This window comes from Amphiura filiformis, chromosome 7 (assembly GCF_039555335.1).
Source record: "Amphiura filiformis chromosome 7, Afil_fr2py, whole genome shotgun sequence".
Lineage (NCBI taxonomy): Eukaryota > Metazoa > Echinodermata > Ophiuroidea > Amphilepidida > Amphiuridae > Amphiura > Amphiura filiformis.
In genome coordinates, this window is record NC_092634.1 from 47,483,984 (window position 1) to 47,498,137 (window position 14,154).

At 36.7% G+C, this 14,154-nt stretch overlaps 1 protein-coding gene across 1 annotated transcript in view; it reads right to left on the reverse strand.

Annotated features, from left to right (window-relative positions):
- Positions 1 to 14,154, reverse strand: part of LOC140157258 (utrophin-like) — a 252,448-nt gene that overhangs the window by 46,497 nt on the left and 191,797 nt on the right. The window contains exon 8 of the mRNA XM_072180386.1: positions 585 to 665. Within this exon, the coding sequence (XP_072036487.1) occupies positions 585 to 665 (81 nt within the window). The remainder of the gene's footprint in view (positions 1 to 584; positions 666 to 14,154) is intronic.

A 14,154-nucleotide genomic window follows, 5' to 3' on the forward strand; every position in this document is an offset into this window, starting at 1 on the left:
AACATGATGAAGAGAACAACAAAACCCCAAAGATATACTAATCACTTGAGCTAAAAATCACACCCAAGAACCAAAAACTGCAGTAACCTGAAAATTGGTGTGGCGATCAAAAATGCAACATTAGTCATAACAGAATAAGGCACGGAAACATATTGGCTTTCATACTGGCCTTATTACACTGTGTGTCAAATCGGTTCACATCTGTGTGACACTAGGGCCAGACCAACAAAAACAACAGTTCCATTACCATAAAGCACAAAAGCTAAGTCAGGGTATGTCTGTTGATTTACCTTGTAAATTTGATACCAAATTTAAAATTAAAATATCCAAAAAAAACAAAAATGATACCAAATTTAAAATTAAAATATCCAAAAAAAAACCTAGATTTTCCAATATTGGATCCATCAGAAAAAGGCAATACAACTTTTTTTGTCTTAGTGTGTCAAATCGGTTCACATTTGCATGACACTAAGGTTAGCTGGGGACTATCATTTGTACCTTATTTACTAATTGAAGCCCTAGAATAGAACCATAAAGCTGCAAAGAGTGTAAAACGTTGTACAAATTTTTACTCCTGTACTTACCTATATCTATGAATAAGGGCGTTGAAGGCTAGACCATCCCTCCAACTTGTGGTAAAATTCCTTACATCTACATTCCTGTATCTGTTGACAAGAAAGAAAAAGATTTGTTTAAAATGAAAATAATGAAAATATTAAAAATAATAACACAACATCACCTGCACAGAATGATAGCCACATTAGAAATTACAGACCTCATGACTGGGAACCTGTAATCTTTAAAGAAAATCTTAAAAGATAAAGATATTAAAATTACACTGGTCAAATCCTCTACAGTAAGCAGGCTTTATGGAACATTGGCCTGCAAACCAAAATCTGATCCACATAATTTGTAAAATGTTGAATGGTGCTCAAGATATGAAATGATTGGTTTCCAAAAATTTAGGGTAAAAATTTGATGATAAAAAATTACAATGAATATAATGATGCATACAAATGTATTTGTACCTTTCAAGTTACACATTGAAGCCAAATATTTTAATTAAATGGCAGGTGGCAACTAGCTTACACATTTTAGAAAGAAAACATTGTGATATATGAAAACCCAGCAAACGCAAAACATTTAACAGAAAACATTTCAATGTCAGGTTAAATAAAGGGTACACATACATGTAATAACATTCAGAAAACAATTTTGAAAACTTGTTGCAAAACATTCTAACATAATGTCAGAAAGTGCTGACAAAATATTTTGCAAAAATATTGAACATTCATTCATATTGCAAAAAGTTTGCCAAAAAATATTTTACAATAACATTTTGACAAAATTCAAAAAATGTTGTAGTGTTTTTTCATATAAAACATTTAAAAAATATTTTCATGACCTTTATATAACCTGACATTTAACTGTTCTTAAAATGTTTTAACCAATAACTTTTTAAACGCATTTTTGCGTTTGCTGGGAATGCTAAGCAAAATCGGGCAATAAGCTCAATTTTGACTTTCAATGCACCATAAGTGCAGTCTTGGGGCACATCATGTCTGTACTTGGATTGCATATCCAAACATCACCAGGATAGATTGGAAGAATCAGGGGTTAACACCCTACACTTTTTGAAACTGACTGTGAGCTATATATATACAGGTATGCTCTCTGTACATGGGACCATCTTAACAACCCATCTGAAGGACAGTCTCATGGTACAATTCTAATTCTAAATGTACTATGGAGAGAGAGGGACTACTATAGCAATAGCTTAAAACAATTTTTGAATATATCGCATTGCACTAGTACGTTCACACGGTACCTCTTCATTGATCTTTAGATGTTCAGGAGAGCGTTTAAAAGCTCCCTTGCAAATTTAAACAGCAAAGCCTGCACCTTTCAATGGCTGCTCTCCCTCAAAAACAAAAATGATGATCTTTATACTTCTTGTGAATAACAAATCTCAGCCACTGCTTTGATGAATTTAAAATTCATTGGAGATTCCCTGTCATTCAAATGCCGGGATCAAATGGGTTTCTTTTCCCCCCGAAAGTATCAAAACAAAATTACCATTAAACAAGAAAACAATCAGCTATAAATGATCGCACCAAATGCTACATCATCAATATTTACCGATGTCTACAGACAGCAAAGCTCTGTTTAAATCAAAAGTAAACTACATTTTATAGATTATGTAAAACGGCGAGACATGGTGATCTAGATCCTCAGATAAATTCACATCATTTAAAATGCACTCTCAATAATGGGCCACAATGGTCTCATCCCAATGGCATAGTCCAATAACCTCAATTAAACAATCATAGTGCAAAATTTGACCTCAAGTGCAGAGTATGAGTTTTTGTACCCAAATTTTCAAAGGTCATTCAATGAATGTACAAAGGTATTGGGGTTAAAGAACTGTGCACTAATAGATGAGAATGTTGTGGATCCTAGTGATATACATAAATCATTTGAGCCCCACCACTCCTTTCAACAACTCAAATTTCAATACATTCATCTCTTGTTTTATACAGTCGTTCATACGCACGCCATGTTTTCCTCGCATACAATCCACTTTTTTATCCACAACATTAAAAGCAATTTCATTCCACGAAATGTTTTATGATCTCACCTCAGGCAAAGATGTTAGTTGCGTAGCAGTATAGTGGAATAAACCTAATGCGACAGATAGGACATGCCTATGTTATTACTGATAGGTCGCTTGGGGTCACGAAGACGATGATCAGTCAACAAAAATAGGGTACGCATGATTAGATCTATACACACCGACGTGATTGGTCCGTATAATCAAATCATGTTTATCGCACTGTCTGGCTTTGTATGATTTTATCATTTTTATTCCAAATTGGGGTTGAACATGAATGTTCTGGCACAGTTTTAGATTTATGCCGTACAAGCCTTAGAGGATTCTAAATACAGAAGCTAGATAATGGTGTTTAATGGAAAAATAATGGGTCGGATTGCCCTGAAGTGATACTTGCATTAGATTGAGTGCCGTTTCTTAATGCTCTGCATAAAAAGTCCAAGTTTGTAGATATTTTCTCAAAATATCAAGAGCTATCTTTAAGGGCTGGGGTATGAACGTTTGGACAGTATTTATGTTGGGACATTAGAGCACATCAGACATATTGAATTGCATTCTGAATATGAAGAATGTCATTCTGATATCAAATAATTTTGATTTTTGAAATTCGCAATTTAATACACATTTTATGGCAAATCATTAAAATTGATATTTTTGATATTTAACAGTACTTGAAGTAAACTTTATAAATCTGATGATTTATACTTAAAGTTTATGTAGGTGGGATGAAAAACCGACGATCAATTGAAAATTTTGACCTTTCGTATTGAAGATATGGATTTTTTTCACAAAACACCAAAAAAATTAGGTCTTTTTGGGAAAAAATCCATATCTTCAATATGAAAGGTCAAAATTTTCAATTGACCGTCGACTTTTCCTCCCTGCTACATACACTTTAAGAATATATCATTAGATTTATATAATTTACCGAGGACTGTTATATATCAAAATTTGAAAAATATCAAATTTTTATAATTTGTCATAAAATTTGTATTATATTGTGATTTAAAAAATTAAAATTATTTGATATCAGAAAGACATGCTTCGTATTCAGAATGCGATAGGTCTGAGGTGCTTTCATGTCCCACAAAAAATACTGTCGAAATGCAATAAACGCTCATTTTGGATCCCTTAAAGAACCACTGAACCAATACTGGGTTTGTTTGTACTCATTTTAATGCATTTGTCATGCTGATTCCAAATATGGTCATGACAATTTACAATTCTGAAATTTTTGAAAAATGTAAACAAAATTTGAAACTTGTCGTCTGCAGTCGACATCCGCGTAGAGAGAGTTAAGTTAGTTGAAATCCGTCAAAAAGAGGCTCGGAGCTCTAGTTAATATAGAAATATTAGATTTTGGTGGTAAAAAGACATTTTGTGGTCTATCGTTCTTTCTTAAGGAAGTTGAAATCCGTCAAAAAGGGGCTCGGAGCTCTAGTATTATAGAAATATTAGATATTGGTGGTAAAAAGACATTTTGTGGTCTATCGTTCTTTCTTAAGGAAGTTGAAATCCATCAAAGCTCTAGTATTATAGAAATGTTAGATTTTGGTTGTAAAAAAACATTTTGTGGTCTATCATTCTTTCTTAAGGAAGTTGTAATCCGTCAAAAGGGGCTCGCAGCTCTAGTATGACAGAAATGTTAGATTTTGGTTGTAAAAAGACATTTTGTGGTCTATCGTTCTTTCTGAAATCCGTCAAAAATTCTCAGCGGCACATCCCTACCCAAACCAAATCTGAGTACCCCATGCCCCCCTCACCCCAGGCTCTAAAATGTACCACAAAACCTGACAAGTTTGTACAGAATTATGGGAAAGGTGTGATTGTACAATGATGCAGTAAAACCAGAGTACCTGACAGGGGCGGATTTAGGGGGGGGGGGCGCAGCCGGCGCGCGCCCCCTCTATTTTTTGACTAGCAAAAGGCGCGGTAACTTAAAAATACAAAATTGTAAGAAATTAAAAAGAAAGGAACAAATTCAGCCATGAACAGCAAACAATGGGCCAAAACCGTTGATTTTCGAGGGGTAACCCCTTTAACACATTTTTTTCGTAAATCGACCAAAAGGCGCCCCTTTATCAAAAATTCCTGGATCCGACCCTGCCTGAAGAAAAAGTAAAAGAATGCGTTGGCAGCCATGCTCGCTTATGAATCTTCAAGGAGTCGAACCCAGAACACTAGCGTAATGGCTAACTATATAGACGAATCCAACGAGCCAAGTCATGGTCAGGATTTGGTCGGCCATCTTTGGTTTCCCGCTAGCACCAACCTGGGGTTTTGAGCGCCTGATTGTGCAAATAAAAGCCGCCTAACACCTAGAGAAGATGCAAAGACGACTAGGGTTAAATAGAATAATATATACAATAGAGGTAATCCTGTCGCATCTATTCATACATAGTCCTTTTGTTCATCCATTTGTACATCTATGAATAGATGCGACGGGATTACCTGCGGAATTATCTCTATTGTTTATTCTATTAACCCTCCTCGACCTTCTCTAGGTGTAAGGCAGCTTTTATTTGCACAACTGTCAAGTTGGAACTGTATTGTGTTGTAAACTTAAATCACTCTTTTGTCTACCTGTGTTTTCGTGGAAGGTGTAAAACGGGTGATGGAATGCAGTTTAAAATTTCCGTCAAGGCCGAATCATTTCACATTTTGGATGCATTGTAGCCGACGGGGACCCAACTAAAGGCTGCTAGTCAGGTGTAGGAATGCGTGTATTTGGATTCGTCTATACCATAGTCTGCCTCATAGTAACTGGATTCCAGGACTGGATTGCAAGAAGTGGGCATTGAACTTCAGTCATACTGATACTGTCCCAACGCGACATGACATGACAAGTTTCGGTACTAATCATTTTGACAATCAATATTGCACTGAAAGTGCCATAACTATAGACAAGTTTTACATGAGCAACTTGCAAATTAGCACTAGAAAATGTCCACAAATTGATAGCATTATAATTGATTCAATTTTATCCCTCGTAACATTTGAACCCGACATGAAAACAAGCTATGATTTTGTGTATCATTTGACCTAGTATGTTGCCATGGGGCCTGCATAGTTTCATTAGAGATACATGGGTGGTAAAGCTATACAAATATCACCATGGTTACCATCGTCATGGTAATTTGTATACCTAAAAATAACGCACCGATAAAGAAATATGGCTATCATTGAATTTTGTTGTTTGTTTCCAATCCAAAATTTCATGTGTTGCTAATAATATGGACTCATATATTGTGTCATATGATGGCTCATGTGATTGTGAAATGGTCACATGACCAATTCAAAAATATTGCCTAGCATTAAGGGTTGACTATGTATTGTTGGTCATGTGTACTTTTATGGGGAAATACATGTAAAACTTCCTTAGACAAAATTGTAAAAATTCAAAAATTGCTATTAGATCGGTGGCAAACGGTCACTATATAGAGACCACACAGCGCCATTGTTTGCTAATTATAACATATTAAAAGTTGAAGATATGTACACATTGGAATTAGGTACATTCATGTACAGGCACTCTATAAATGAGCTGCCCTGTTCATTTGATAATTATTTTACCAAACGTTCTGACATACATAACTACAAGACACGATATGTAAATGACCTAAATCTAACCAAAAATAAGAAAGTCTTTTCTGATCATGCCATACGTACAAGAGGTCCCATTCTTTGGAATTCTTTAGATAAAAATCTGAAAGCTTCAAAATCTGTTAAACATTTCCGTAATCAATTCAAAACAAAACTGATCTCTAAATATAATTAATCTTTTCCGTGAGCATCCCCCTTGTCTTTTGGTTATGTTATGTGATGTTGATTTATTTTGTTAATTTCATTTGATTTCAGGAAAGGCTAACTTTCAGTCCTTTTTGGTCTTCCAGCCTTTTCCTCCATATGTACCGTGTTTATATATATATTTTTTTTTATGCAATGTCTTTGATTTTTATGGAAATAAATTCTCTGAAGTATTGTGTTTACGAAATACCATGCAAAAGTTGCAAGAAGTCGTACATTGGGGAAACCGGTAGACCTTTCGGGGTAAGACTGAAAGAACACTTAAAAGAATCGGAAAAGATAACAGAGAGGAAATTCACACGCGCTGTTCGAAAGGAGTCGGTCGATGAAATTAACAAGTCCGCCATCACAGACCATGTTTCGCAACAAAACCATGTCATTGATTGGGATGGAGCCAAAGTAATCGACAAAGACTCGTGTAAGCAAACCAGATGGATTAGAGAAGCAATGTGGATCAGAAAACGGGGCCAACGTTATCAACCGCGATGAAGGGACATACTCACTCAATCATGTATATGACCAGCTATTACAAAGAACTACACCCTCTGGAGATGAGAGTAGGAGTGTTGCTGGTTCATCACATTACTGATGAAGTCTTCCGTAGGAAGATGAAACGTCTAAAAACGTGAGTAATCAAGTGGATTTGTAAAGCATAATTTACCAATTAAAGTTGTTAATGAGTTATGTAGGTTTTACAAAGGTGGTGTGGTTTCAGCCCTCTTTTCAACATAATAGAAGCACAGGACCTACAAAAGTATATCTGTGATATTTGAATCCTACTACACACTACGTGACTACGCTATGAAATGATCAATGCAATTTTTGCCAAAGCTCACTACCATTTGCAAGATGCTGTGAACTACCAAATCGCAACAGTTGAAAATAGTTATTAACCTTTAATGACTGTATACAGTGCAACCTCCTTCTTTCTCTGATCATGATTTAATGATGAGACCAAGCATTGACCAGAAAAGTGAAAATCCGGATTTTATACGTGAATTTTGTATATAATTCTGCACTGAAGGCCTAAGTGCCCAAATTGGGATAAAAGAATTACTTCTACTAAATATGCCCTTCTAAATACTTCAGAGAATGAAATTAAAGTGTTAAAGCATATTAAAACATATTTTTCTCTGAAATCAAAAACACCTGAACAGAGATAGGCCTACATGTTTCTGTAGAAAACAAATACGGAAGACTGGACATTACTTTGCAATACAACTGTCAGCCTTACAGGAGTTTCTCCTATCGCAAGACTCTGTGACAGTTGAGATTGCATTAAGAGTTTCCTTTTAAGCTTGACCCAGAGGCTGACAGTAAAATTGTGTCTTTTGATTTATTGGGAGTAGCTGTCTTTTCTTTGATCTTTATCTCTATATCTCTTCTTTTTCACATATAGGCCAACATGCTTCTACGGTTTTTTAGCCTGGTTTGAGCATTGTGTTTGAGCCCCGGGGGGGGGGGTTCTCAGTACAAATGACCATACGGGGACGTGCCGCAAATATGGGTAGCATTTTCAGCCTTTTGGTATATCAATGGCCCCTTTTTCAAAGCCTATTTTGGTATATAAATGGGTCCTTTTTTCAAAATTTTCTCAATTTTTTCGGAAAATAGCCCAATTTTGCCTTAATCTAGCCAAAATTTTCAAAATTTTCCCAAAATTTTGGGAAAATTTGTAAAAACTAAGACAATTTGGTTAAATTTGGTCGAAAATTTTGACTTTTGGTATATAAATGGGTCCAAATTTCTTGAAAAATTGGTATATTTATGGGTCCACTTTCAAATTCTCAGCTGCACGTCCCTACCAAAACCAAACTTGAGTACCCCCGGGTTTGAGCCTGGTGCCATTCGAGCAAAGGTTTTAACAAACAAACATACCATTTATATACAACACTTTCATCTTCTCCTACAAACTTGCACCCTGCAATGAAGCTCTTCATAGCTACATAGCACTTCATATTAGAACTTTCTAGCTACAAAGAAGTCCTGAATTATGTCAAGTGATACTAACAGTATTTCTCATTTCAACCTTCTGTCTTTTACCTGGGTCTTTTATCAACCAACTTGATATGCAATGTTTAATAAAGTTCTTCATATAGCTACATCACATGTCATATTACAACTCTACCTTCAAAGAAGTCATTTTAATAGCTACATGGCACTTCATATTTCATATCTTTTATTCGGATATCCCTAGCTCTTAATTGACAAATACAAGGCAATATTGAATTCTTCCCCATCCAGTCATATAATACTTTAATTCTTCTGACCTCTGCATATCTATCTCTGTGGATATCTCTTCCTAAATATTTCAACTTTCAAGTCAGACTAGGGACAGCCGTCTCCTAGCAACAACGGCACCAGCAGACACAGAGGATGTAGGGTAATCGTACCTTGGCGGCCATATTTACTGTTGATAGAATAATTTCTTTGACCATATCTTGGACCGATATGTAAAGATACAGACTTAAGTGTGATTTCCTAACTCAACATTATGACTGCAGGTATAAAAATATTACCATAGCGAAAATGTCAATGGGGGATCAATGACAACTTTTTGAAGTCTTCTAACTCTTCAGTGCACTTTCACATCTTTTGACTCTAATGTTTAAAAGATGATAGCAGAGAGGATGGTTGACTTAAGGCAGTAGCATCCAAACTCCAGCCCTAATTGTGGCTACATGCAGCAAATAAATAAGGCTGTAAATTAAAAAGTAGCAAGAGGGCATGAATCTGTTAAAAATACTTCGAGTAACTAGTGCCACCAACTTTTCACAATTTTAACAAATACTTTTATTAATATTTGTTTGTTTGTTTTGCTGTTTTTTCCCTTTGCTTTATTAGTTTTGCTTCAAACACTAGCTGTCACCCAAAAATCCCATATTTTTTGAGCACATGCTCTGTCACCCAAAGACCCCATATATTTCCTTTCGGTCTGTCACCCAAAGACCCTTATATTTCCATTTGAACAGCAACAAGTCATCTATCACTGATTAACAAAGCCATTTACAACTAGAAATTCAATTTTCAAGGCTTCTCACCCAAAAGACCCCATTTTAAAAAGATCATATTCTCACCCCATGCCCACCTAATTTAGATCCAAATGGTCTGTCTCTCACCCAATAACCCTATATTTTATACATTTTGCTCTCACCGAATGCCAAAAAACATGCTCTCACCCAATGACTCCATATTTTTTATATTTTGCTCTCACCGAATGCCCCTTACTGCAAAAATACCAGCCCTACACCTATATCCATTTCATATTGAAGTGCCCCCCCCCCAGGATCCTACCTAATTCAAAGCAAGTCAAATAATTGAATACCTGAGTGGAAGAAGGGCCCAACTCCATCAAAACTGTTTTCGAGATATTAAGAAAAAACTTAATATTTGGAAAAGTTTTATAGACAGAATGTTTTCATCTTCAGGGGACCTTTAATACATGAACATACAATATTACATACATTCGAAATTATAAAAGATGTTTCCATGGCAACGGTACAGGTCTTAATACGAGCTGGATTTGGGCCCTTCTTCCACTAATATACTGCAAGTGCCAGTTCCGTAAGCAGATGTGTTATAAATAGCTACAGAAATTTTGTAATTATCCATTAATTACACAAATAGGAAGCATGTAATATGTTAACAAGAAACTTTATTGTAGTGAAAAGCAGATTTCATGGGATGAGGAAAATTCCTCTTTAACCCAATATTTGTGGTAGAAGGGCCCAACTCCATGGAGTTGGCCCTTTCTTCCGTGAAAACCATGATTAAGTGTACGTGAAAGACTATTTAGAGAGTGGATTTTGGCTCATCTTTCACACACAAGGAAGAACAATCTGCTGGCAATAAAATGCTGGGTCTAACTCATTTTTGTAAAAATTGGAGTTGGGCCCTTCTTCCACTCAGGTATTCATTATTGTTACCTCAAATTGATTCAAACCCAACCATGGCTCTCATATTGAGCCCTCATCTGTTATCACCATCAGGTAGCCAGTAACCATTTCTGGTGAGATTTCTGGTCCAGTGATTTTAGGAAACACAACACAGTCTGATGGATGCGCCTGCAGATATTTAGGACTTCACTTCTCACACTTTCAACTCTTTACTTGTTACATAAATCTGTCACTTTGTAATTGTCATCAATTTCCACGTTCTGTGATTGCTAAGAGATAGTAAGAATATTTTTTCGATATTTGCAAGATATATAAAATTTAACCCCCTGAGCACTACCTGCCGATCATTGCCTCTGATTGGTCAATTATGTGATATCTTCACTTTAATTACCAATCAGAATGGAGCTTTGCAAATAATTCACCCCAATTTTTTACGTAGTGAAATTATTCTAACAATATTGCTGATTGGTCCAATTGATAATGAAAACTTCTTTTTGACCAATTGGCAGGTAGTTCTCATGGGGTTAAAGTGGACGGGTATCAGTGTTTGAAATAAAATGAGTCTTTGTGCCAAAAGATGTGCAAATCACTGTGGGCCCACCAATTTGCTACCCATTTGGCTCACACAGCCAATGAAAGTTTGGGTGTATCCTTGGTGTCAGATATTCATGAGTTAGACTAGTTTAAAGACTCCATTGAGAAATTGATGCTTGAGCAGCTAAAAAAATAAAGCCGTATAATATCTTGGTGTAGATTATTCATCCAGTACTTTAAAACATTTTGCAACTCACTTCGCTATGTTGCGTCCATTTCGGACTTCATCAGGCCTCTGATTGATGATGGTGTGACATCAAATGGTGAAGAATGACATTCACTTAAGTTATTGAAGCACATACAGTGGCAATCTTGTTGCGAAGAAGAATGAAGCCATAAACAAATCAATCGTTTGAATGGCAAATCATACTGCAGAACCATATATTGCAGCAGGGAACCAAAAATACTAACACTCAAATATCTGGCTATATGTGACCGTACAGCACGAATGAGCCGTAAATGTCCTCAATTGTATTCTGAGTTACAGTGTAAAATGGGCATGAAGGTCATATTCATAGGTATTTCAATTTGGTGCTACGTGTATCTCATTAAATGAGGTACACGTAGCACCAAATTGAGGTACCTATGAATACAACCTTCATGCCCATTTTACACTGTAACTCAGAATACAATTGAGGACATTTACGGCTCATTCGTGCTGTACGGTCACATATACTATCCCTAACAATCTGCTTCCAGATGCCAATCGCTACCATAGCAATAGGGTAAAACAATTTTTGAATATATCGCACTTCACTGCACTAGTACGTTCACTCGGTACCTCTGCATTGAACCATATCATGCTGATCATTCACACCTGTAAGATTAGTATCTTTGAAAAGAGAGGTATTGTATTCAATCTATGATTGCAGACACACACATGTGATGAGTGCAACCTGCTTGTAGTGCAGCGTGATATATTCAAAAATTGTTTTACCCTATTGCTATGGTACAGTAGTTAATCAAATTATTACATCACTTCGCCAGCGAATAGTTGCCTGGTCCACCGATGGCTCCACATAATATCATGATAGATCTTATAAGAAGATTCTGTGGGTTAGGCAACATGCTAGATCCTCTTGGTAAGTTACTTTGTTTGGTCTAACTAAGAAGTCTGTTTCCCTTTCTACATTTGAAAATAACAATTTTTAAAAGTTGATCAAATATAGATCTAGCGTAGTGCAAGTTAACGAAAAGAGGACCTTATCTTGATGGTCCAAGTAAAACGGAGTGAAAAGGCATGGATGGAAACTCTTATAGATGAGAACTTTTCACTTCCGCACACCCTGTATTTTGGAAAATGTTATAGTACATTAGTGTTATAGCTGTCACATATTCTGAATCTAAAATCCATCAAAATAGATATTTAAAAGATATTTCTAGAGAAAAAATATCGACATTCTGATAATGGTAAAAGTGCTTTAGGGGGGCAAGCCTTTTATAATTGGCCTATTTCCTTTCATACTGACAAGATGATAGAATACTATCGCTATGGTTACCATGGACACAAATGTTTTGCAAGTCACTCACAATTGAATGCACTATATTGCCTAGTTTATAGTTTGTTCAGCTTATAATTGGTGAAAAAATGAAGACTCATAACATTAACCCTAGCAAGCCTGAGTATTACAAAACACTACAAACCACTTTACGGCGCGTGCGTGCATCTCACGGGATGTGATAACGCAATCACCCTAAGTAATATATTGGCACAAATTCGCTGGCCCGGCCAGCGTAAGATCTGTGGCAAAGTGGCGGCGGCCTACTGCTTGGCATGCAACGGGTCTTGGGTTCGAATCCCACCCAGAGCCAACAACTTCTTTGTTCGTTTTCTCTCTTTATTTCTCCCTTCTTTCCCTTCCAGTCGCCAAAAAGTCCTTCAGGTGTTAGGGTTAAGCCATTCAATGGTGCGCACACAGTTGGTCGCAGCACTTACGCTAGTTTCGCATTGCGTAATGCCTGACTGGAACTCACTTATATGAATTCATGTGAGCGTAAGTTGGTACTTTATTGGCTTGTGTAGTAACAAAAACTGCATAATTGTCACAAATTATAAGATTAACAAACCATAGCACTGTTTTTATGTGGTGTTTGCTACTCTCTCACATAGTATCTTGGACAGTGGCTTTCTCAAGATAACGGCCCTCTTGATGACAGCTATCTTGTGAATGTGAATCCAATCATTTTTAGCTGTCCTCAAACCCCGAACCTGGGTGCACCTGGAATGAGGCATGTAATGTTGAACCAGTCTATTGAGCTTTTGGAATGTCTTTTTAACAGTTATTTCTGTTTTTGAGATCACTCACCACTAAAATGGCCTTGCAAGTGTCCCCCATCGTTCCGCCAGCCTTGTGGTAAGGTGCATATAACTTTGGAACATCTTTCATATGATGCATACAGTTATTTTTGCAAAATGTCAACAGATATTGATCGAAACGAATGTAGTTCAGGATTAGGAAACAAACCTATGTGTGACCTGAAGTTCATCTGAAAAATAAACTTGAGGCCCTATGTTGTATAGTGCTAGAATCTCACAACATGCTTCACCCACCAGCAGGCAAAGTCCCCTTGCTTTGTATGCTGAGAATTCTCGTATAGTCATGTGAGGGCTGATTGTTCAATCGTGCATGTTTAAAAAATCACATCGCATATTCATGAGGGCCAATTGTTCAATCGTACCGTGTCTAACAATCACGCCAGCTCTGTGTGCCTTCGCGTATACGCGATAGAGCATTGCATGCTTTCGCGAGTATGCGACAGACTGTGAAAATACGCGGTAATTACGTTACGTAGCAGTCTCGCCTGTCACATTTCATGGAACAATCGGCCCTCATTATCGGGTGATGCTGAGACTTTGACTGATTGCACGCAGTCTGTATCTCTCTCGTTTGCACCATGATTGACCCTCTAGCTAAATCCCATAAGCCTTTGCTGGTAGACCTGTGATGTCGTCACGCCGATGCGATCATCGTTGTTGCACACTTCACAGCTTTGAAATGCGCAGAAGCGATGCTCGCTAAATGATGTGTACATCGGCGTGACATTAAATGACGACATCTCAGGTCTACCAGCAAAAGCTTAGGCACTTGAAACTTGATTCTGAGTTTAGCGTCCACCGCCCCGTTATGAAATTTGTGCAGCGTTTGAGATGTAAAATCTAAAATAATTCATTATTTTGCAAATTACTACTAAAACCAGAAAGAAAATTTGTTCTGCAACATTTTTTAACCCCTTTTTTTGTATAGA